The sequence below is a fragment of the Aythya ferina genome (genome assembly GCF_964211825.1).
Source record: "Aythya ferina genome assembly, chromosome: 8".
Lineage (NCBI taxonomy): Eukaryota > Metazoa > Chordata > Aves > Anseriformes > Anatidae > Aythya > Aythya ferina.
The window spans coordinates 23,203,068-23,228,268 of NC_140304.1; the positions used below are offsets into that span (position 1 = coordinate 23,203,068).

At 51.3% G+C, this 25,201-nt stretch overlaps 1 protein-coding gene across 6 annotated transcripts in view; it reads left to right on the plus strand.

The window, feature by feature from the left end:
- The first annotated feature begins 3,386 nt into the window (after positions 1 to 3,386).
- The window catches only part of RNF220 (ring finger protein 220), a 187,749-nt gene continuing 165,934 nt past the window's right edge, over positions 3,387 to 25,201 (plus strand). For 3 of the 6 annotated variants that reach the window (XM_084527938.1, XM_084527939.1, XM_084527942.1), the window contains exons 1-2: positions 4,289 to 4,348; positions 9,056 to 9,796. In XM_084527938.1, coding sequence (XP_084384064.1) covers positions 9,172 to 9,796 — 625 coding nt within the window. In that variant the 5' untranslated portion in view covers positions 4,289 to 4,348; positions 9,056 to 9,171. Of the gene's footprint in view, positions 3,885 to 4,288; positions 4,349 to 9,055; positions 9,797 to 25,201 lie in introns of those variants that run through there. The other 3 variants (XM_084527940.1, XM_084527941.1, XM_084527937.1) reach the window with 3 other exon arrangements.

Consider the following 25,201-nt stretch of genomic DNA (forward strand, 5'->3'; position numbering starts at 1 on the left):
CTGCGACGGTCCGGAACAGCCTCAGATTTTGTTTTTGCATTGAGGGCAAACAAACATGAGATCGAGGTGTCCCCTATTGCTCTTAGAGATGAACAATACACACAAAGTTAAATCAGATGCTCGAAGTTATTCTAGGGTCCAAACTATCAGCACAGAATATATTTCAGTGGAAATTTTTCCTATGGGCCTCTGCGCATATCGCAGCTCCATGCTGGCGCGTGAGTCCATGTTTATGGATCCATTTGCAGGATCAAACCCTCATTAGCAATACAGATTAATGGTAATTACAAATATAAATAACTTGAGTGTATCTTCTCATTTTTCTCTGAAGACATTTCTCAGGGAAGCTAGCTAAATGCCAGACTTATTCCTTAAATCCAAAGTGTATTAAGTTCCTGTGTAACAGTGCAGTAACATAAAGTTAAATAAAGCTGCATTATTTTTTTTTCAGGCCTCCGAACATGCGGCTTGGTTCTCAGCTAGCGTAAATTGGACACCAGCTCTGGATTCAAATCCTTTTTTCCATACTAAGGAACTGAAAAAGTGAAAAATAAAATAAAATTGCTTTTTGGCTAAGAACAAAAGTAAGCTAAAATCTGAGGGATCGTTTTTCACAGTGTTGTAAGTACTGAAAATACGGCCTTATAATAAAAGCACTTTCTTAACCAGAATTCTGTAATTGCTACTGTGAAGTTGGGCTGCAAATGTTCACAAACTGAACGTTTTCCCCAGGACCCGGGGAGATAGGGGCTGCTTTTAATGTGTTTCCCTGACGCGTGTCAAAACACTGATGTTATTTAAAATGTGGCTTATCCGGACCAACCTATGGAACATTTACCTAAATCCTCTGCTGTTTGGCCCTGCCGGTGTGCAGCACATTGCAGGATGAGTGCCTTGGCAGTGTGTGGTGCCCATCAGCACAACTGGTTGTGTATGGGCATGGCTGTGCCGCAGCCCAGGTGGCAGCTACGTCTCCAAAGCCGTGCCAGAAAGGCCCAAACCAATGAATCACAACTTCTGTATATGAAGTAGCTTTGGTTTGAGCAACCAGGCTGTAAGCAGGGGAAACTGGAAGATGTCAGCAGTGAGTGGAATCTGTGCACAGAGAAGTTTACTCACAATTTGGCTGAACTTCAGAGCAGGGAAAGGAGCTATGATGGGCGCATTTAAAACGGGCATGAAGCTCCTTCACTCGGTTGCTTTCCTGAGTTGGGGAGCTTGAAAAGCCACATTTATTTTGAAATTTAAATGTGAGAAGAAACAAAACTTATGTATTTATTTATTTATTGCTACATTTACTACCATTTCCAAAGACTATCATTCCAGAGGCGTGCAAGCAGCCTGACTGCATCAGACCTGCCCCTGAAGTGCCGTAGGAAGGATGGATCAGGGTCAGCCCATTGGAGGAGCAGCCCCCTGTGGCTGCACCAGGTCCCAGGCTAAGGCCTAGGGCTGCGGTTCTGACTGCCTGTGGACACCTTTGAACGGGTGGAGCATTCACGCTCCAGCAGACTTTTGGGCAAAAACAACCTCTATACTTCAGTGATGAGTCACTGCTCACACCGAAGCCGTGGGATGACATCAGCACACAAACCTTCTCTTGCACACGCACACGCACAGGACAGCCCAAGAGGTTGATGGTGTTGGTGGAGAGGACTTTTTTTTCAGTGTGTGTAGTGTCATGTTTTGAAAATGCTGGTGCAGAGTTAAGTAAGAGCCCAAAGTGCTCACCATATTCTGTTTTTTTAAGAACAACCTGAAATTATTGAGCAGCTGAAGAAAAAGCCAAACCAGTTCCCTCCTGGGTGGGATAAATGAATCTCTTGGACCAGCCCTTGCTTTTCATGAGGAACAATAAGGCAGGTCTTCCATCTGATCCCCCAGCTGAAGCTCTCTCTTCCATCCCATCCAGTGGGCAGCTTTGGCTCTGGACAGCACTGGGGCTGGCCGAGGTGGAGCGTGTGTGCAGGAGGGCTCGTGCAGAGCTGCGACGTGCATCCAGGATGCATTAAAACAGCGATGTGCGTGCTGAGCATGTGGGCTGCAACAGGGAAAACACCACCAGTGTCAAGTCCCTTGTTTGTTGTCTGGCTCTGCTGGGGATATCCAAGGCGAATTTGGGGATGGCGTTACTTCTGCCAGTCCCTGGGCACCCCTGGGTGCCAGGATGAGTATGGAGAGGCCGTGTGCCTGCCAGCACCCTGGGGGGCCATCTGTGTCACCTGCCCCAGGGCTGGAGGGTTCTGGGGTGCCCCGTGGGGGGAACGCTCCAGTTTGGGAGGGAAAAATACAACGGGTGCCAGCACCCAGCAGCGGGTGGGCAAGGGTGGCATGGAAGGGCCGGGCGGTCCGCGGCACCCCGGGAAAGCAGCAGCCCCCCCTTTGGCTCCCCATTTGGGCAACTTGGGGGGCTGCGGCCGGGCTGCGGGTGGGCTCCCGGTGCTGGACTGCATTTCCCAGACTGCCCGAGCGCCCTAATGTATGCAGTGCCGAGCCGGGCTCCGTGTGCGAGAGTGTGTGTGTGTGTGTGTGTGTGTGTGCGCGCGTGTGTGTGTGTGTGCGCGCGTGTGTGTGCGCGGGTGTGCGCGCGTGTGTGCGCAGCCGGGAGCCCCTGCGAGAGTGGAGGGCTCATTCACTGATGAGAGCCGGCACCGAGAGGCAGCACCGCTCCTTCCCTCGCACCCCCGGCGCCTCTCGCCCTGCTACATGCGAGCCGCGGGGCGCAGCGGGGCCAGCACGCCCGGGACCCCCCCGCTCCGCGCCCGCCTCCAGCTCCGCGCAGCGCCCGCCGCCAGCCGCACCGTGAGTACCGGGCTCCCCCCCCGCTCCCTCCCCACAGCCACGCGCAAACTTTGCGGGGCAACTTTCCCCCCCACCGCACACCCCCTTGCCCTCCCAGCCGCCGGCCCCCCCCAACCTTCGCCCTTTTTCCCCTTTTTTTTCCCCCTCCCTGGTCGCGGAGGAGCGGGCGGCTCGGCTGCAAGGAGCCGCGCTGGCCGCGGGGAGGGCCGGCTGGGTGGGGATCGGCATGGTAATGCCGAGGGGAAAGGCAGATAAAAGGGGGCCCCCCCCCGCACCCTCGGCGAGCCCCGAGCTGCCCGGATCCCCCCCCCTTTCCCGGTGCTTTCCGGGGGGACCGGGAGCCAGCAGGGGGATCAGGTGCCGGGGACGCCGCCGAAGCCCGGCTGGGGACGGCGCACGGCGAGGAGAGGGGGGGGGGGACCCGGCACGGAGCCCTCGCTCCGAAATATTTGCATTTTGAACTCTTTTTTTTTTTTTTTTTTTTTTCGGAGGGGCAGCCGGGGGAGTTGTTTCCTCGCTTCCCTTCGCTGAGCCCGGGATCTCGCTCGCTCCGCGGTTGCTCTGGGCAGCAACGATTTCATTTCCCAGCGGCTGCAAAACAAAAACTTTTTCAAAGGAAATAAGCAGATCGGCTGCCCGTGCCACGCACAGACCCACCGGGGGCTTTTCCTTTCTTTCTTTCCCTCTCTCTCCTTCTTTTTGAAAAGAAAAAAAAAAAAAAAAAAAAAAACAAAAAACAAACACACGCTAACCTTTTTATATTTTACGCTTAAAAAAAAAAAAAAAAAAAAAAAAAAAAGTATTTGCAAACCCGCCAGGCTCTCCGTGCGCTCAAAACCCCCGGAGCAGCCGGGAAATTTATTGACTCCGGAGCTTTCATTTTTGCAACGCTGCGGCGCCCGTGTGAACTTTAGTTCGAAGCCGTCCCCAAAATGCGCCCGAAGACCGAATCCGATTTTCGCCCGCACTTCGCAGGCGGCCTCTGAGCCTTAATTTCGGCCGGGGCTGAAGTTGGCAGCGCATCCTCGGCTCTTCCATCCATTCATTCATCCATCCATCCCTTGCCCCCCGGCCGCCCGCAGGTAGGAACCCCCCGCGGGGCTCCCCCCACGCGTGGTTTTTTCTTTTTTTTTTTTTTCTTTTTTTTTTTTTTTTCCCCCTGCTCCCCTTACCGCAGAGCTGGCGGCGGAATTCAACGAAAGGAGCAAAAGTCGCTCCCAGGCGGGGGTCGCGGAGCTCGGGGGCGAAGGAAATTCCGCGGGGTTTCGCTTAGGTCCTTTAGGAAACTTTGCGGCTCATCCAGCGGCTCGAGAAATCGCGGGGGTTTGTCTTTCTTTTAACCAACATCCCCGGCTCTAGCCCAGGGAAGTCTGTAAATAGGGTGGAAGCACGGGAAAAAAAAAAATAAATAAAAAAATAAATAAATTCTTCACCTTCAGATCTGAATACATAAAAACCATCTGGTTGACCACAATGAAATCATTAGGAACTGTCTACTCAAAGAGTTGTGCTCAATGCTTATCCTTCCACACAGGAAACGTGGACGGTAAGTGATTGTTGCAATAAATTCAAACGACTCCGGGCATCTTCGCGTTTGATGAGCTTTGCGACCCGCTGGGTGAGGAGGAAAAAAAAAAAAAAAGGAAAAGGGGAGAAAAAAGGGCACCCGGGGGCTGCTCCAAGCGAGCCGTGCCGTGCCGAGCCGTGCCACCAAACACCTGTTTAATTTACCGGCGGGGACGAGCGGAGCCGCGGGGCTTTAGCGGGGCGTCGGGAGGCTGCAACGTGGGCTTGGCCCCTTGGCTTTTTTCCTTTTTTTTTTTTTTTTTTTTTTTTTTTTTCCATTCGCTTTTCTCCAGCACCCCTCGGAGGGGGGATCGGCGGTGCCGGTGCCGGTGTCCGAGCGCGGTTTTCGGTCGGGTTTCGCCGCGCCGGGTGCGGGACGGGGGGGGCGAGGCGGCGGGCACGGCCGTAGGTAGGTGCCTTTTTTTTGTCCCCCCCCCCCCATTTTTTTTTTTTTTACATTTTCTTTTGCAAAACCCCAGGCGCTTCCTCCCTGCAGCCCGCCGCGGGGCATCCCCCTCACCCCCCGGGGGCTTTTTTTTCTTTTTTTTTTTTTTCTTTTTTTCCCTTTTTCCTTTCTTTCGTTTTTCCTTTTCTATTTTTTTTTTCTTTTTCTTTTTCTTTCTTTTTTTTTTTTTTTTTTTTAGAAGTTTGCAGCAAAACAAAACCCGCGGCCAACACCGGCCGGGGGGCAGGGGCCGGGCCGCGGTGCCCACCGGAGCCGGGACCGGGACCGGGACCGGGACCGGGACCCAGGGTGCCCGCCCCGGCCGCCGGCTCCCCCGCTCCCCGTTCTCCTTTTTTTCGTCTTTTCCCCCTAAACCGGTTTTCACCGCAGCTGCCCGTGTGCGCGGCTGCAGTTGGCATATTTCACGCGTTGGAAAAAATTAACTGTTTTTCCTTTGTATCTTAATCCAGTGATGAGAGCTCTCCTTTGTTGGCTTTCGAGCTTGCATTTGTTTTATTTATTATAAGGAAATCCAGTTTGGTTCAAATATATAATCCATTTGAGCACTTAAATCCCCAAACAGCTGGCATTATTTTGTTTTATAATCTTTGGCTTTTCTACGCAGAGCATATTTCTAAATTCCTACTTGACATTTATGGGGAAAAAACTTTTTAATGTAAATGGATATTGTGATTTTTTTCTGGGTCTTTCCTAATTTACATGCATCATCAATTTTCCTGGGTTTCCTTTTGTTTTAACCTTTTTTTATTTTTTTCACCATAGGTTGTTAATTAATTTTTTTTTTTCCCTAAGAAAACTTTGTTTCTGGAGGTAGAAAAATGTTAATTTGCCCCATTATTTTAATCTCTGGCATTTGGAAATGGTTGAGAGACCACAAAAATGCAACCTGTTGTAGAAACCAGAGTGGTGTGCTTTATTTATTTTAATCGATAGCAGAGAAGTGATTTAGCAATAGGAACTCCGAGTAACGTTTTAGTAAAAGATTTGCAGATCCGGTGGCTGTGTACGCGGCGTGCATGTGCTTGCATATGTGTGTGTTTCTCCCCAGGCTGATTAGCAAGTGGGTTTTGTGCTCCCAACCAGGGCTCACTCCTGTTTTCCTCACTCGCTGGGTGTGTGTGATGCCTGCTAAATCCGCCTCTGTCATGGTTTCTCCTACTTTTATCAGACTTTCCTCTGAACTAATTCAGAGCAGCGTTGCAATCTTCATGCACAGAGGAACTAAAACTGAGCCAGAGATAACTGATTACAACTTGTTCTTGGTGAGAGATTTTTTTTTTTTATGGTTCAGAGCTAAGGCTGTTGATTCGATTTGTCTTGGTTGTGGCACGTTCAGCCTTGTTATTAGCAACATACACATTTACACAGGTAATTTGTCTACACCTTAAACAGGGTAGCTTTAGAAACCATTAACTATGAAGATAGGTAGCATTAAAAATAATAATTAAAAAAAAAAAAAGAGTATGTTTTCAGTCTGTGCGTCTAACCTTGAGACTTGGTGGACAGTTTATGTAGCTTCATAGATTGATCTTCACCCCCCCTCCCTCTGCTCCTTGTTTAGTTAATTCAACAAAGACTTTTTGCAATCTGTTTGGAGTTTGTCTGATGCCGTGGAAAAGTAGCTGCTGATTTATTTGGTTGCTTTTCGATTTCTGTCTCTAGCCCGTCTTTTCTCCTCCTTTCAGCGGGGATGTCAGCTGTTATTACTTCCTATTGATCCCTTTGCAAAGTGAGAAGTGAACTAAAATTAATGTCAATTCCACTGCTCGGATCAATAGCTGGAGTTATTTTAATCTGGATTTGCGCGAGGTGCTAAATTAAAAAAAATCAGCATAGAGGCAGAAAAGTAGCAGTTACTTACTTCGCCTGTGCCCGCTGCCTTCCCATCACCCAAATGTTCCGTCCAGCTGATTATCCTGCAATCCATATTTTTTTAATTAAGAAGGTCAGTTAGTTTTCTTATTTGGGGTTCTGTATTTAAACCTATGACATTTTGACATTGGGAGTGTATTAACGACAGATTTTCATAATGACTGGTCCGCCGCAGCCTAATCTGTACATGTTGCTTGGGGGGGGGAGGTGCTGAGCGGGAAGGAGAGCAAGAGAGAACGAAAAAGGAAGTGGGAGTTGAAAAAAAATGAAATTTGGCTGGGTGAGATATTATAATGTGTTGATTTATTCCCTGTGTAATGAAGTTTGCAAACGAATAAACGGCCGTAGTGATTCACAGTATCCTACAGGAGTGTCAAGTGTTGCGGCCAGATTACTAATTTCTGAAATACATTCAACGTAATGGGGTGACAGCACAAGTAAAAATAGAAAAGGAGGCAGAGGTGGCTGTTTTTTTTTTTTTTTTTTTTTTTTTTTTTTTTTTTTTTTCCTGGAAATCCATATTTTTCGTGATTGCTCGGTTTCACTTCCACGTTAATGATTGTTTATTTCTGAGAGCAGTGGTTTGTTTGAAAGCATGCCTTTAAATATAGGATTATGTGCACGCATATATATATTTCCATGGTTGCGTAAGCCCCCAACAATGCCAAATTTGCCAGGGGATGCAGTTCCCTGGCCACCAGTTTCTGAGCAGCCTTGCATAAAGCAGCAGAGCTGGCGCACCAGGACTGCAGCACTGAGCAGGATGCCCTTGGCATCGGCCACAATCCCTCTCCCCCATGCTCAAGAATTGGACAGGAAAGTTATTTAAAATTTGGAAGAGAGCAGATCCGTTAACGTGAGATACTTCATCTGGTAATTTAGCAATGCTGTCTGTAAGGAGGGGTGCCAAATGAGGAAGCAGAGAGATGATGCCCACTCATCTTCGCAATTAATAACAGTCGCTGGAGTGCCTGGGTACAGGATGGGGGAGAGGAAATGTTATCACTGCACTGCATTAAAGCCACCGGCTGGATTTCATACACTTTGTTAACCTAGGCTCCCTCATTCATGGAGTACAAAAGGCACTCCATTAGGGAGACACTCTTTCAGTAAGTTTTATTTGAGATGTTTGACCCTCTGGATTTAAGAGGCACAATTTGTAACAGCTTTTTATTATTATATGATTTTTCTGGCCCTTTGAGCTCCAGCGGCTAGTATATTGTTTCAAAGTTATAGTCCTTGTATTTTAAGCTGGGCTGTGGGGCCTGAATGGCAGGCAGCGGAAACTTGAAAGAAAAGACACTAGATTGATTGGGGGAGAAAATAACAAAGCAAAAAGCCCAAGCCAACTCGGAGAGATGCAGAAAGGAGCGGCTTTTCCTCCTTTTGCTCTGGGAGGGGGTGGTGGCTGGCTGGTGGGCTGTAGCCAGCCTAGGAGGCTCAGCAAGATGCAAGTAAGAAATTTTGTTAACATTTTCCTCTAAATGTTAATGGCACATCCAGGGCAGTTTACAAATCTACTTAAGAGTGAGTGCATTAGGAACTAAAATTACTGATCCATTCTCTCTTGTCCCCGACCCGAAAGGCAGACGTTTGCAGAGATCAGATGGCAGAAGCACCCATTATGATTTTAAATATTGTCAGAGACGCCAGGCATTTTATTGGTGAAGTCTCTTCTCCTTTTGCTAAAAGGGAGAGTGCGTGCGTGTGTGTTTGTGATGATGTATGGCACACACGCATCCACACAGCCCCGTTCGTACATCCCCGCGGTCTATGGGATTGTGGCAAGTGCTGTGGGTGCCAGCATTACCCACAGATGTATACCGTGAGAGGGAGAGGAAATACACGGCTGCGATGCGTGTCTTAGGCATCGTGTGCAGTATGACACATCTGGTGGCTTTTTTGGGTAACTGTACAATAGGTATTTTTGTGCTGGTTGCACACACGCACAAGCAAATTAGGGTTGTGTGTGTGTGGGCAATAAGCTGATTGCAATTACATTTACATGCCTCTTTTGCCACTATCAAATTCCAATTTCAGTTTGGAGCTACTATCTTAATTTTAGACCGAACCTTGTTTAGTAGGGGGTTATTAAATCCGAGTGTTCCTCTCTTTGGTTTGCCTTTCATCCGTCTGCACTGGATGACAGCCTTTAACCTGGAGGGCCAGAGCTGATCCCACCAGTGTGTGAAGTTGTCTATTGATTTTCTTGAATGAGAAGAGCAGCGCGTCTCTGGCCGCTTGGTTGTAACACAAGTGGCCACCCTGCTGCTGGAGCTTCCCAGGGAGACGAGTGCAGAAGCCTAACCAGTCATTTTTTTTTTTCTTTTCTTTTCTCTTTCCTTGCAGCGTTCGGAGGGTGATGATGCTCCACTAGGTTTCCCTGCTCCAGCCCCGGGCCTCGCTTTGCTTTCCTTCCAGGGAAGACTGTTCCGCCTGCGATCCTGCTGAGGAAAGAGACTCCGATGGACTTACACCGGGCAGCGTTCAAGATGGAGAACTCACCCTACCTCCCCAACCCGCTGGCCTCCCCGGCGCTGATGGTGCTCGCCTCCACCGCCGAAGCCAGCCGTGACGCTTCCATTCCGTGCCAGCAGCCGAGGCCTTTTGGGGTCCCCGTGTCAGCAGACAAGGACGTGCACATTCCCTTTACCAACGGCTCCTACACGTTTGCCTCCATGTACCACCGGCAAGGCGGGGTGCCGGGAGCGTTCGCAAACCGTGACTTTCCCCCGTCCTTGCTTCACCTCCACCCCCAGTTCGCGCCCCCCAACCTGGACTGCACCCCGATCAGCATGCTGAACCACAGCGGGGTCGGGGCCTTCCGCCCCTTCGCGTCTACCGAGGACCGGGAGAGCTACCAGTCGGCCTTCACGCCGGCCAAGCGCCTCAAGAACTGCCACGACACCGACTCGCCCCACCTGCGCTTCTCGGACGCTGACGGCAAGGAGTACGAGTTTGGCACCCAGCTCCCCTCCAGCTCCCCCGGCTCGCTCAAGGTCGATGACACGGGGAAGAAGATCTTTGCGGTTTCTGGCCTCATTTCTGACCGGGAGACCTCGTCCAGTCCCGAGGACCGAAGTGACAGATGTAAGTACCTCCGTTGACTTGTTGGTTTTCCTCTAGTCGTGCCTCGTTGAGATGCTCGACAGGTGGCTGTCCTGCAGTGCTGCGGCTTGTGCGGACAGCAGAGGACAGGCAGCCTTTCCTCCCTGCCGGGCTAAACCACGCAGTGTTGCCTCGTGTCTTATAAATGGACAACGACAGGTCTTAAGGGGAGGTGCTCTGGAAGGGAACTTGTCTTCCAGCATGCAGCTGGGGACAAGGTTGACCTGACTTTACGTGCAGACAGATGGCCGTGCCCCAGTGCAGGGATACAGATGCTGTACGTGCATGTGTGTGAGCAGGGGGCCAGCTGGAGCAGGTAGCCACAGACATTCCCAGAGCTTGTAGCAAGTGTGTACACCCCGCTTCTTCAGGTATCTTATCCTGACCTTGTCTTCATGCCCACCCTTCTTGTAGCAAATGGATTTGTGCCTCGGGCTCGGACACTGGTTAACTCAAGAATATTTCTGACCACCAAGCACCCTCTCCAAGACACAAACCCCAACCTGCTCCTATGGTTCAGTGAGCGGTTTCCCAAAATATGCCATGTGCTTTCCCTGCCTGCTTCCCCCCTTTGGAGGCTGCTGAAAGGCGAGGCATCCTTTCACGGGCAGGTGGCTGGGCTGAGGCAAAGCAGCCCACACGTCCATGGCTGTTGCTCCCCACTCCCCTGTCACCTTTCCCTGCTGGTGTGGCAGCGCAGAGGGGCACTGTCCTCCCTGATGGCTTCCAGGGGTGCTGAGCGGGGTGCTGACCCCGCCAGGGGCTGCTCGGAGGGAAGTGGAGTGTCATACCCCAAAGAGGAATGCCAAGTTACGCTCAGTTTGCCTCTAAACCCAAACATGAGCAAGGGGTTTGCTTTTAACGTGGGCTCCTTTGTTCTGTTGAATTTTCTTCCTAGAAAACAATTCTGTTATTGCCGTCGTTATTATTATTACTATATATATATTTTTTGCGATGAAAATCCACTGCGCCGCTTCTTCCTCTCCCTTCCCGACGTGATTTTTCCTCTCCCGTTTATGATGCCGAGGAGAGTAATAGAGACATTGTGGCTCTCTCTCCCCTGTCGGCGCTGCTTCCTCAGGCTGTCTCCTTGAATTAGGCGCTGTGCTAACTTACCGGCGCTAAAAGGCATCTGCCTAAACCCAGCGTACCTTTTCAATAAAAGTCATCATAAAATCAACCTGCCTTGTAAATCCATCGCTCTTTGGTTTTGAAATATGCTGCGAGTGTGTCTTTTATGTCAGCGTCTGCGAGGGTAGGGCGATTCCCACTCAAGGCAGAAGCTGTGTGCTCCTTGCACCACAGACATGATCTCTTCCTTCTCCCCCTGCTCCCAATCCACCCCTGGCCGTGGCACTTTGTGTGTCACAAGCTCCTTGCATGGCTCAGCACCTCCCGGCCATCCTCGTGGGGCTGTGGGGCCGCAGCCGTAGGTGGGAGCGCATGTGGACGGGTGCGTGTGCGTAACCGCTAGAATAATTATTTTGCTGGGGGGAGGCAAGTGAGGTTTCAAGGCTTGGGGACATTTTTCTTCTGTGCCCTTTCCCTTTCCCATACCACCTGGCTGTGGGAAGGGAGCTTGCTCAAAAAATACTCCGGGAGATCGCGGTGGAGGAGCGGGTCTGCTTGCTAAATGAATTTCGAGCGCATCAGCTGCCGTGTATCTTGCTGGCCACCCCCTGTCAGACACCCCGTTTGGAGAAGTAAATCTGTTAAATGAATTAGGCGGCACGGCGCGCAGCTGCGGACCAAGGTGCCGTGTCCTTGCCAGCACCGAGCACGGTGCCGCGTCACCGGGGCTGGGCACAAGCACCCGGCACCGCGCTGCCGCAGGGGCTCACCGGGAGGGGAGGAGGAACAACGACAACTTCACCCAGCTTTGACAACTCGCCCAGAGGTGGAAGGTGGTTCGGGCTGCTTTTCCTTCCCTGTATCACCACTTTTCTTTAAGACGCTCGGCTGCACAGTGGAGCAGAGCACAGGCGACGTCCCTGATGTTTTACTGACATTAAAATTCTTGCGTAACTACCGGGACAGTTTACACTAAACATGTCTGTTGGCTCTGTATCATATTCCCATCATATATAGATGCTGCACCATGGAAACTTAGCTCCATTAGCACCGCGGGTTTATCTGGCGTGTGCATACGCGCGGATGGGAGTGTTTGCCGGAGGCCGAGCGAGTGAGCAGCTGGGCTTTTTAGTGGATCCTAATGATCTTTTATGCTCACCATTAGAAAAGAAAAACTTCCGCAAAGAGGAATTCAAGAGGCTGCGCTTTGCAGATCTAATCGCGATCCCATTTTATATTGACACTTACATACACATTTTTGGAGTTTCTGTACAAATGAGTGCTTCGGGGGGTTCTTGTTTCTGGGTTTTGGCTCCTGAGAAGTTTTGGGCATTCCGGGTGTGCCTGTTTGATATGTCAAGGCTGCGTGCTTTTGCTCCTGATGGAGAAGCTGCTGCAGGTAGGTGACTGTAGCTTTGAGGCAAAACGCTTCCACAAGAGCTGGCAAAAATCAAGACATTTTCTTCAATCAGCAACACCTTCATGTGTCTAAGGGGTGCTCTCCAGATGTGCAGAGCCCAGCCGTTTAGTTGTCTTTTTCAGATTCCTGAAAGGGTTTGTGTTATGTGGAAGGTGAAGCACTGTAATTGCACTGCAGAGTCTTCTGTGCTACTGCATGAGAACCCTTTTTGATTAGCTCATTAAAATGTTTGTTTTACCCCATAACTTAAAGGGTGATTTTCTGATTTTTATATTTTTTTAAGGAATTTATTGCACTGTTTTAATATTCCTGAAAAATAACTTCACACTCGAGGTACTTTGCAACACAATGAGAACCCAGGCAGGCATTTTCATCCTGGGCAGTGTTTGGAAGTTACGCTGGGCATCAAGGGAGCGAAGTCTCATCCTGTCTTCACCAACATAGAAAATTTGCTAAATTCAGTAAAATTATTTAGGATTTGTGCTGGTGTAACCATGATTAGCACCTGGCCCTCTGAGATCTGTTTGTATGGAGGCAATAGCTTGGTCTTTGGATGAATGGAGATCAGAGGCAGGGGGCTGCTCCCCAGGGGTGCTGGACCTGTGCTGGGGTCTGTGCCACCTCTTGCGAAACGGGATGGCTGCTGTGAGTGCCTCATGTCAAATCAGGCTGAAATTGATGTTCTTGGACACGGTGTCCCTTGTTTCAAAGCACAGGCACCGAGGATGTCCGGGGTGATGTTGTGGCCAGGGAGTGTGTACGGCAGCGCAGCCTTTCCAGGGAGGGCAGACGTAAGGCGTGCTGGATGGGGCCCTTCGGCGGGGCCTTGCTGAGAAACATAATGCCATTTGTTGGAGGTTGGGGGCTTCTTGTAAAGCGTGTGTTAAAGACACTGGGCGACGTGTTTTATGGGTTTCCTTTAATAAGCATACAATAGTTGAGATTCCTAGAAGGAGTGGAAATAAATGGCGTGTTCATTTCTGCAAAAGAGATCTATAGACCCATTTTAAAATCTGAAAAAAAAAAAAAAAAAAAAAAAAAAAAAAAGGCCCTTGTTTTTATTCTTTGCTTCCAATAAAATCTGTCCCAGTGGCCTTCTGTACCCAGTCACCACGGCGTCACTTCCCCACAGAGTGACGGGCAGAAGTCCATCCCAGGACCAGGATCTCTGGGCAAAGAGCTGGACCTCATCCCAACCAATATCTCAGCCACATCTCTGAGGCTTCCTTGCTGGTTCCACAGGAGATGGCTTCCCCTTGCTGTCTTCTCCTCACATCATGTGTTGTCTGTGACTTGCTGTGGAGCTCGGCCTGCTGTGCCAAGGACCTGCCACCTCTTTGTCCTTGCTCAGCTTCCAGCTTCTTGTCACAGCCCGGCTCCTGCAGCCTCGGTTTCCCTGCTGGTGCTGGTGGCTCTCACCCTGCTCCTGGCCTGCTGGTGGGCACCTGTGGTCCTCACTGTGTTCTTGGGACTGCTGTGTGTGGGGTTATTAACAATGCTTTTACTATTTCTTTTCGATAATAATATTTATCCGTGGTTCTTTGCACATGGTCACTTTGTCCTGTAGCCAGTTGCTCCCCTGAAAGTGAAGCTGTGCGCCGTATCAGTGAGCTCCTTGTTCCAGTTTGGGGTTTCAAAGCCCATCTGCAGCATGGAGGTAGCTCAGCTTTGGAAACAACTGTTTTGTTATCGATCAAGCACTGCAAAAATGTAAATTGTGCTTCAGGCGGTGGACACCAGGGCTGTGATGACCACAGCTTGAATTCCCAAAATCCACAACACTGCGGGCATCAGACCTGGGCTACCTGGGCACAGCCCCCTGCCACACACACACACACACACAGACACACACCCCGTGTAGCGCTGCCACCCTTCCTGAAGCACTTCACCACGTCCGAGGCAGGTAAAATTTGGGGTCTAACGCGGAGCGACGCTTTGCTGCTAATAATAATCGGCCGCGACCACGGGAAATTGCAAGCTTAAAATTGCTTACGAAATAATGAAATAAATCAAGTGGAACGTTTGCTTTCCGCCTTTCCACCTTGGGTGGAGGTGCAGCAGTGGGTGCTCAGGAGGGGTGGGCAGGCAGAGGGATGGGATGGGATGAAGGTCCCCATCGCGTGGTCCCCATCTCATGGCTGGCACTGTCCTTGTGGAGCCTGGATGGAGCTCGGAGCCCGTCCATCCCTTCTTTTTTCTGCTTCTCTGGCAGCAGCCTTCATGTTCCCCCTGCAAACTGTTGCCCAGACTCCTTTCCAGGCTGCTTGCCTTAATTGTCTTATTGGGATAAAGAAATGTTTGAACAGTAAAAGTGGGGACGGGCTGGGTGGGAGCAGCCCCTGCCGGCTGCGGGGCCATCTGGCATGGCTCGCCTCTGCCCATCTCCAGTTTATATTTCTCTCTCTGCTCCGTGGGGCTCTCCGGCACACTCGGAATACCTAATGACCACGGGGGGACACACCACTGCCTGGCTGTGCCCTCCCACCCGTGTGGGTGGCTGTGCTGCTGCTGCCCCCCTCCCTGCCTGCACCCGGCTCTCGGCAGAGGGATGGAGCATTGTTTTGGGGAAGGGCTCGGTCTGTTTTCCCCTCCAAAATGTGTCCCCAAGCAGCCACCGCCACCCGGCTGGCTTTCCTGTTGGCTTGGTGATGCCAGCAGCTCCTGGGGCCATTCCTGTTAATGTAGTCTGCAACTCTGGAGCAAAAGGGCTGAGCAAAACGTCAATGTCCTATTCATCCACCTCCTCCTGCACAGGTGGGCACACGTGCAGGAAATACGTGACGTCCCTCTTCTGCTCCGTGTGTCTGACCACTCACAGGAGAGCACTTGCAGGGCAAACCCTGCATCTCACCCGGTTAATTCAACCACCTGTCCATCCCATCAAAAGCACAGCCCCAAACCACTAGCCCAACCCTGCTTCTCCAGAAGGATTTCATCACATCAAGCCTCCAGCCCCATCGATCAGGCCCAGCTGCTGCCACCAAGTCCCAACGGAGTAGTGGGGGTGGGCTTCCTGCTGGGCTGGGACCCCAAATCCACAGCAGGGCAGGCTGGGGGGCACGGCTGCCCCTCTGCAGCGTGGGGCTGGCACGAGCTGCCCCATAGCTTTTGACAGAAGGCGCTGTGCAAGGGCAAAGTATTAGTATTATTAATATAGTACAGTCAGTAGAATATTATGAACTATTATAAATCATTACCACTAAACTACAGTTATTAAAGGAAATGACCAAAGTGCACTTTGAGAGCCAGGATCTCCGACAGTTAAAACATTGTTTTATTATTTCACTTGCTAACTTGCAAAATTCGAGAGTTAGCGACAGTTTCCTGGTTGATCTGCGAGGGCTGCAGTTTGGGAGAGGCGAGGAGGAGTGGGCATGCCTTGCAAGGAGGAGGGAGACAGCAAGCACCGATCCCTTCATGATTTCTTCTCTCCTTCTTTAATAATCTGAAAGTCTCGAAGGAAAGGGACGTTCCCAGGCGTGCAGGTGCCCTGGGCCCAGCCCTGCTCCGTGGGGCTGAAGCAGTTGGAGCCAACGTGGTCGTAGAGTTTCCAGAATTCCCCCCTGGAAAATCCAGGCGTGAGGGCTTCTGTGAATTGTTGGCGGTTGTTATTTGTTTGATACCGTTTAGACAAGTCCCATTAAATGCTAGCAGCAGATTCATTTTCCCCTCTTTGTTTGCCTTCCAAGGAGCAGAAAACAGACGTAATTATATTTTACGTGAGACTCTAAGATTTCCTCTCATCTCTTCCTCTGCTTAATATCTGCAGCCATAAAATAAATTCCATTTGTGCATACATGGTGTTAGACTGAGGTAAATAACTGTCATCTGAAATCTGTCTAACCTTAATCTGCATCAGGAGCACTATAGAGAACCGTACCCATTTGTATAATATTAGGCTTTATTTTTATTATGGATTTCTGATGCAAATTCATAGCGGGGGCAAAGTTGTTTTCTGCTAATGCTGTGTTCCAAGGAAAGCAGCCGCTGCCAGCGAATTGTGACAATTTCCACCCGGCGGCTCATGTCAATGGTGGCCCTGGATCGTGTCTGTTTGCTTGATAGCCTACGGATTTTCCACCCCTGTCCTTCAGGAGAGAATAGCAAATCTGGGGACTTCTGAGGATGTTTTTTTGGCTATGCAAAGCAATTGGAATTCCTTGGGAGTGATGAATTTCTAACTGGGAAATTGTCTTCTGTAATGTGGTATCGAATTCCTGAGCAGCGTCCTTTGCAGCAGGGCACGTCTGTTTGCACCCTGCGTGTCCAACCCGCGTGCACGCCTCTCTCCCCTTTATGCACCCTCTCTGTTTGCCTGTTTTGCTCTGCTGGCCTGCGTGATTGCTGTGTTTGCAATCACCAGCACGCATGCAGACTTGCAGGTTGTAGGCATTCTGGGCAAATTCCCTGCCCTGAATTCAGTTTTCTTTCCGTCTTCACGCTGAAGCAATTTCCCACTGCCTTTAGGATATTTTTTTGGCTGAACCTTGCAGAATGCTAGCCAGGACTGGGTGCGTGTCTCCTGGTGCATGGTGGCTGATGTGGCCTTGTTCACTTTTTCTGCTGGGAGTCAAGAACCACCATAGGTAATCCAGCCTTATTTTTCCCACCAATTTGGCACAGGATTACACACAAGAAGCATCTCTGGGACTCATCCCTGGAGTCACCGAGAGCTCTGCCTGAACACGGGCTGTGGGGTTTGGTGCTATCTGTGTCTGTCATCTTGTTCTTTGTCTTTTATTTTGAAAACATTGATGGTGTCTGTGATAAGCCAGGCGCCCCTTAGCCATCAGCATTACTTTCTCCTTCAACTGCTTGCTGGCATCTTGAATTACAGGAGTCCCTGGCACAGCAGAAGAGGGGAGAAAGAAAATCTGGGAAAAGAAAGATTTATTGTCTTAAATGCTGATAAGGTGGGGAAGGAGTCCTGGTGACAGTGCAAATGTTCCTTGAGCTCAGGTCCGGGACACTTCCATGGTGCTTTTCCTCACATTGTCTCTAATCAGAGTTGTTTTGAAACCATCCTTGTTTGGTAGCAGATGAGAGCTGCTTTCTCATCACCGTTTCAGGGCAAGACCGTGTTTTGTACTTTTTCTCGTCAGTACTGGGCTCCCGGCACACGGCTGCTCTGCAGAGGGAAAAGGAAGGCGCTGCGTGTCTCTGGATACCCGTAAGAGGAAGAGCTGGAAGCCGTGTCCTTGTTTTCCTGCAGTAGCACGGATTCTTGGTAACTGGCTCTAGACAGAGTAACAAAGTCCAGGTTTTAATTTGGAAAGACACAAGGGCTTTTAGGCATTGGCTTTGTTCTGGTACAGTCCTGCAGACCCGCCTCTGCTCTGTGAAAGTGTGATACTGCTGCATGGAGCGGGGGCCAAGTGCTGGGACGCGTCCCTCTGCTGATGCTGTGCCCCCCAAAAGTGTTGGGGGACAGTCAGCAGTGAGCTGGGGGATGAAGGCTGCATGTGCCAGCCTCACCAGAGTGCATTGGGGTTTGTGGGCAGAGCAAAAAGTGCAGCTCAGGGGACTGCCCTAATGGGCCCGTGTCTTTCTGTCGGGATTTTCAGTACAAATCACCTTGTTTCTAATGAAGTTATTTTAAATTAAAAACGTCTCAACCTTTTCATCTGATTCTGGTGTTGTTTCCCTTTATGAACCGACTTGCAAAGCCATTTAGTATGTGCAACTGTCTGTCCTGTAGCATCCCTCACTATAAGGGGGCATAGGATAGCAATCCTTCATCATAGAGAGCCTGTGCTGACAGCTGCGCTGGCATGCGAGCAGGCTCGGTACCAGATCACAGCTCAGCCTTCTCCTCCAGCCTTGTTTCCAACAGCAAAATTGTTATAGAGAGGTTTTCCCTCCCGAGCACTTCTCTTCTCCCTCCCCAGTTTGACCCCTGGGGCACTGGAATGGGACCAGGGTGGAGGAGGCTGAGCATCGGGGCCAGCATTTTTTGGGGACGGCTGCGTGGAGGGAGCCTGGAGATTAAGTGCGGGGGGAGGCAGGGAGTCTGTAGACCAGAAGTCAAACGTCAGCAAGCTCTGCAGAGATCTTTGAGGGAGTGTGAAGCAGAAAGGGGCTACAAGTTATTTCTGTCCCAATTTGGCCAATGTTTTGCGCCCAGGACTGAAATAAGTGTGATGCTATTTGGATCAGGACGGGGATATATTGGAAAAACTCAGCAGTGAAAGTCTGCAGATCTCCGTCTCCATTAGCCAGAAGTAATGTTCCCACCATCTCATTATTTTCCCTCTTAAAATGAAAACAACGCGTTGACTGTGGAAACAGAGGGAGATCCTGTTAGGGGAAGGCAGAGCCGGGGAGAGAGAACTTGAACTGGTCTCACTTGAATGTGTCTCAGATGTTGCTGCCGTCTGGGGAAGCTGTGCATGGATCAGGCCCCGGGTTTGCAGCACATTTCAAGGAAGAAGGGGCCTTCAGCTGGGGAAATGTTTCCCCTCGGGTTGTCTCTTTGGGAACACTGCGAGGATCCAAGCCTCCTGAGTCCACACGCCCACCCCCTGTGAGCAGGGTGCCCTGGGGGGTTACGGTGTCAATGAAACCCAGGCGGGACCCTGCTGTCCTGGACGTTGCCTGTTGTGTCTGGGCTGTTAGCTGCACCTGGGCAAAGAGGCAGAGGAAATCCCGGTGTGGTGTGATGGGTTTTGCAGAAAGGGCCCCGAGAGGAGAGGCAGTTCGACACCGCTCGCTGATGGCCCCTCTGCTGTGTACTCAGGTGGCTCGCTGGCGTCCAGGTGACCCCAGACCCACGCTAAGGAGATGTGCTGCGAGTTCTTCAGACGCCGGGTATTTCACTTTTGCTGCATGTTTCCAGCTTGACCAACATTGGGATAGCAGAGGTGAAGGGCACATCGGTCGGCACAAAGCAGCGCGCCCGCTCCTCCCAGCCCGCGGAGCAGGAAGAGGGAAGGGCTGCCTGGGCAAAGCCCCGAGCGCAGCTCGTGTTGTGCTGTGGGCTCTGTTGACCTTGGACAAGCAGAGCCCTTTCTCGGGGCACATCTCTAAAGCAGGGCTTACACCGTTCCCGCAGCACAGCTGAGGGCATTGCATCCACATCTCCGAGGGGCTCAGGTCCCAGGCGGCAGCAGGAGCCCTGGTACCCGCAGCGCAGTGACATGGCTGGCTGGAGGGGCTGGGGGAGGGCTGGGGGCCTGCTTAATAAACAGTAGCATCATCATTTCTTCTGAAGAAACAGTCACCGGGTTTTATTTTTCGGCACTGGAACTTGGATGAACTGCTGAAAACAGTGGCTAGGAACAGCAGAGAAAAAAGAAAAGGGGGAAAAAATTTGGAGTAAGGTAGATAAAAGTGAGAGATAAAAGAAATAATGCAGGGAAGGATGAGTAATCGACATTCTTGGAGTTGAAGCACAGGCTCTGGCTTCCTTCCTGAGCAGTAAAATAAAATTAAAAAAAAGTCTTTAGAACAACAAAACTCTGGACGCGCTGGTTTCCTTCCTGACAGGCCCAGCCTCGTGGTGTTTCGATGAGTCCTCATTGGCAACCAGGGCTGATCTAAAGGCCAAAGGCAGAAAGATTGGGGGGAAGGGAGGCGGATTTAACTCTTTGAGCTCTGCTGCAGAACCGGAGATCTCCTGCTTTGTGCGGGTGCCGGAGCACAAACAGTGTTCGATGTCGCCCTGGCGGCCGAGAGCCGGGCAGCACATCCACCCAGGTGCCCGGCCGCCATCGGAGCGAGTGTCCCTGTTAGGAAACAACAGCAGGCATTTTTAATCCCCGTGCAAGTGGATGAAATTCCTCGGACAGCCCGGAACAATAGCAGCAATGAGCACCGCGGGAGTGGGCTGGCAGCCCTGTCGGCAGCCCTGCCACCGCTCCGTTGCTGTCTCGGGGATGCTCCTTTCGCTCCCAGCATCCATAAAACATTATCCTAGGGTCTCTCCCCAGCACCCTGCCCAGACGGGAAGGTTGGGGTGCAGCAGAGCCCGTCGTGCCCCCCAGGGCTGTGGGTGCTGAGCGATGGGGAGGATGTGTGCGCCAGGCAGGTCGGATGGCTCGGGCAGAGCTTGTTTTGCAGCTAACTCTCTGAGGCTCGCCGCTCTCCGCAGGGTTCCCTTCTCTGAAAGGTCGAAGCTACTTCTTAATTCTCAGCAGCTGACAAAATATTTATTTTCAGGTACTTAAAATATTATAATTTGAAGTGGAGTCCAGGGCCCTGGCTGGAGCTGAGCTTTTGTACTAACAGCTTCAGCGAAATGACTTTTTCCTCCTCCAACTTGCCAACAAATGCTTGGAAAATAATTGTGGGACAGTCATCCCTTTAGTGAGCAGATCAAGAAGATTTGAGACTTGCCAGAGACTTTCAAAGGACAGGCCAAAGGTTCAAGTTGTTGCCAGTTCTATTTGTCTTAGCCTTTATACTTAGTTTTGTGTCATTAATTTCATCAAACGCTTGTGGGTAAAAGGCGCCCAGCGGGCTGCTGCTTGTACTGAGTTCTTTGGGTGTGCTCGGACACCTCTCGGGAAAGAAGCCCACCTTTTTGTGTAGAGAGCGAGATTAAAAACACTGCAGCTGGAGAAGAAACAGCCTTACCCACCAGCACGCCTGCGATAACCCGAAATGGAGAAGGCCACCCTGGGGGAGCCGTAGCAGTGAGCTATTTATTTCCTTTCCGCAGCCCTTTCTAAGTGGGTTTTGCAGGGAGATGCGCATACGAATAGTGAGCGGTGCCTCTGTGCCTACAGGACCCATAGGGACCGACAGAAATAAGGTGCCTGGTGGGGTTGTGTCAAAGCCACTGAAAGGAGGGCTGAGCACGGAGTGGTGAACAGAGCATCTCTGCTCGCTGTTAGCAAGGAGGTGATCAGGCTGGAGCACCAGCGCTGCTGGCACTTCCCTGTCCTGGGGGCCATGAAGCAGAAAAAACAGGGAGAAAACAGCCTCGATTTCTCAGCACGATGCCGATGCCCTTTCCTCGAGCCGCAAACCTCCTTTCCTGGTGCTCCCATCGCTGCCTGCATCCTGACAGCTGCTTTCCTACCCTTTCTGCCCCAGTGCAGCCGGCCAAGCACGTTAATTTTTCAGCAGAAGTGTTGTAATAATTAGGCAGCTCGTCGGAGGGTTTAGCAGTACTTAACCAGATGTGAAAAGACTCGTCCCACGGTCCCCGCTCTCTCGCTGGGCTCCAGCCAGCTGCCTTTTCGCGCCTGCTCAGGTTGCCTCCAAGGGGCTGCAGGAGCTCTCCCGGCTGCCCTGGCTCCCCGCGCCCCCCTTCCTATGCTAAGCACTCGGTTGTAAAGGAGAAGGAGGGAGGGCGAAAACCCCGGTGCTGTTTGGGAGAAGAGCGGCAGAGAATTAAAAGCAGACACCTGCAGCGCTCGGGCTCGCCACCTCCACCATTAACTCTTCCCAGAGCAGCCCCCGGGCTGGTGGCCCCTCTGCGGGGCAGGATGCGGTGCTGGAGGGGGCAGCAGGGGCTCCTGGTGGCTCCTCTCCCTCTCCCCTGCCTCAGTTTCCCTCCCTGCAGGGTTGATGTTGGTGCCCCGTCTGCTGTGCTCTGTAGGCATCCATAGGCAGCGCTGCCACTGCTAACACGGCTGTAAAAGGAGGGGTGCTGTGGTAAACCCTTTTGTCTGCCTCATCCATATTAACCTGAAAAGCTGCTGGAAGCAGGATACTGGCCTGGATGGACCTTGGACTGAGTCATTCTGACAATTCTTATATTTCAATGGCAAAGTTTTATAAATACACACTTGCAGAGTATGTTATGCTTAAAAAAAATCTATATACAAGGTATAGGTTTATGGTTACAGAGAGAAAAAAGGTATTAAACCTGCAAGACCAAGGGAGCAGACGAGATATAAAAATGATACTGTATTATGCCAGATCTTATTGAAAATCCCAACGCATCTTTTTTTGTGTAAATGGTAAATTCTTTTCTATGTTCTGGGTTTGTTTCTTAATGTGTGTCACGTACCAGAATAGTAGCGTGGACACAGTTGCAAATATGGTATGTGTTTTATTGTGGGTATTATACTGCATAGCAAAGGGTGTTGAACATCGCAGTCAGTTATATTCAGCTGTAAATGGGAGCTACCCGCTGTTCTGTATACAGCGAGCTGCATATTTATTAGTAAATACCAGCCTAGGTAAAATAAAAATAAAACAGGAAGTTGTATTAAAGACTTCAATGTTTAAAACTAGTTTGCTCAAAGCTCCTGGGACACTACTGCAGGGAACGGTCCTGCATTTTTTGGCATTAAGTCTTTTCCATCTGATTTTTCTAGTTCTGCGAATTTAAAAGCCTCTGCTGAACCCCACCGCGCACCGGCGTGTGGAATAATTCATACGTGTTTCGGGTCGGGGTAAAGATCGGGGTTTTGGCTGGAGGAGCCGTGGGTGGACTCAGTCCCTGGTGTGGCTCTAGGGGCTGAACGTGCCTGAGCAGCTCTGTCGAAACGCTGAGGGGAGGTATGGGGGCACAAGCAGACACACGGGTGTGCACATAGCAGGGTGTGTGCACGCACGTGGGACAGAGGGGACATCAGTCCCCAGAGGCTGCTTGCTGCTGTAGATCCTCAGGAGGAATGAAATCATGCCACTTTGCTCTCGACGAGGCGTGCGTTTGTTCCTCTGCATGGCATGGGCACCCAGGCTCCTTTGGAGACAGGCAGCGGGGCAGAACGAGGACTCCAAAAATGAGCAATGGCTTCTGAAATACCGGCGTGTTTAACCTAGAGGGAGCTCTCCTACATGCAGAATGCGACCGTTGGCACAGCAGCTCGAGCAGCTTTCATCCTGAGCATCTTCAGCAAACTCCTGCCACCCCTGTGCTCGCCTGGCACCCGGGTGCCTCCTGGCCCTGTGCCGGCACACGATGCGATGGCAAGGGGCTGCCATGGGGCCAGGCCGGCTGCCTCGCTCGGTCTCCGGAGGTTGTTACTCATGGAAGTTGATGTAGATTTCTTCTGGAGATAAGGTTTCATCTATTTTTCCTGCTCCTGGTGATGCTGCAGCTCCGTGGGGATGCGTCAGGGCGGTCAGGGCGCCAGGCACCTGCTGCTGCTTAGCGGATGGGGACGAGTGAGGCGGGACGGTGGGCTCCGGCCAGCCCCGAGTGGGAAGGGAAGGGAAGGGAAGGGAAGGGCTCCTCCTTGGGAAACAGTCTTTGTTGGCTGCTGAACGCGTTGTTAAAAGGCGGATTTGCTAAGGAGAGATTTACGTGCTGGTCCTGGGCGGCTCACATGCTCCCTTGGGGTCACTCCTTTTAAATGGCTTCGTATCCATTCATCCCTCTGGGGTAGCTGCGTGAATTCAAAGCCATGGTGTTTTGGGGTTGGGTGTGCTGGTATTTCATTTTCTGGAAGCTGGGTGATGCTGGAGGTGACAAGGACAGGTGATGTGAGGGTGATTCCCCAGTCCCAACCTCATGCAAGGCTCCTGTGGCCCTGCTCCCAGCTGGTGCAGGAGCACACAGCGAGGGATGGAGGAAAGCCCTGTAGGCAGCCCGCCTGGGGACACTGTGACACGTCGGTGAGAGGCTGCAGGAGCTGGCAGGGAGTCTGCAGTCCGGGTGACACAGCAGCAGGGCAGGGCGATGGGGCTATCCATGGGCAGTCATAGCTCTGTATCCCCAGCCCACCCCCAGTTGCAACAGAGCAAAGGAGATACTCACTGGAGTAGCAGGGCAGGGGTCTTGGAGAGCTAATGGTGTCTGAGATATCATTTAAAGGCACTGGATAAAAGGAGCACCAAGAAATTCTTTTTTTGGGTCCAGAAAGCTCCTTTCTGGGGCTGGTTCATTCAAAGATGGTGGAGGAGACAAGAGAGGTGATGGGGTCCTTGTCTCCTTCACAACCCTGGTGGTCTGTGTCCCCATGGGGCCACATGGACACACGGTGGCTGTGTCTGCCCCAGCAAGCGGCAGCCTCCCTGTGTTTTGCAGCGTGCTGGCCTGAATGGACAGAGAGCCCCCCAAAAAAAGCAGAAAGGGGAGGGCTGTCCAGCTGAAGCCTTCCTCCATGGGGCACTGCTGAAGCCCACCTGTGGGTCAGAGCAGCCTTTCCCAACCACAGACGAAGCCTCAGCTTGGACATTTTCAACATGGCTTGAACTGAAGCTGCAGTTGCCACTGTTCTTGTCCTACCTCCACCACCTCTCCGTGCCTTTCCAAGCCGCTTGACACAGTGTCTGTCTGTCCGTCTTCATGTGGTGGCTTCTAAGAGGCTGGGCATGGAGGGGGCTTCTCTCTCTTTTGCAGCCACTGCCTTAAGTTTACTTTATTAAGGTGGATTTAGGCACACCAGCTGTAAACCCGGGCTGTGGGTGAGCCCGCTGCAGCCCCACTGTGCAGCCTTTGGGGTGCTTGGAAAAAGGGCTTGAAGAGAGGCAAGACTGGGAGGGACATCAAGGATGGATGGAGTAGGACAGGGCATGAGGGTGCTTTTCTTTGTGTAGGTCTTTTGAGTTTGGGGAAGGAAAGGGCGTGCATGAGGGTAGGAAGCTGAACAGGGAAGATAGTTGGAGGGAAGAGACAGAAATAAAGCACCTTCTTTATCTGGTTTTTAAAGAAAGGTTTCACACTAACTTTATGTGTTTCAGTTTGCAGTACGCTCTCTATTTTTCCATGGAGGGCAGGGAGAAGCAGAGACAGCGGAGGCAGAAGTTGCTTACATTCAAGCCCCCAGTTTGGCTTGAAAAATGCCAGAGGAAATTAGCTGGGAACGGAAGAAGCACTTTCCCTGTGGACTTGTGCTTCTCCCTGTGTTGGATGGTGCCCGTTCCTTCCCCCTGCCTTGTGGCTTTGGTTTGCTCCCTAGGGCCTCACACCTGAGTCCTCAGCCCCAACTCTTTTCCGAGGTGGCACGGGGAGGTCCTGGGGAGCAGCTGATGGCAGATACCCTGCCTGGGCTTTT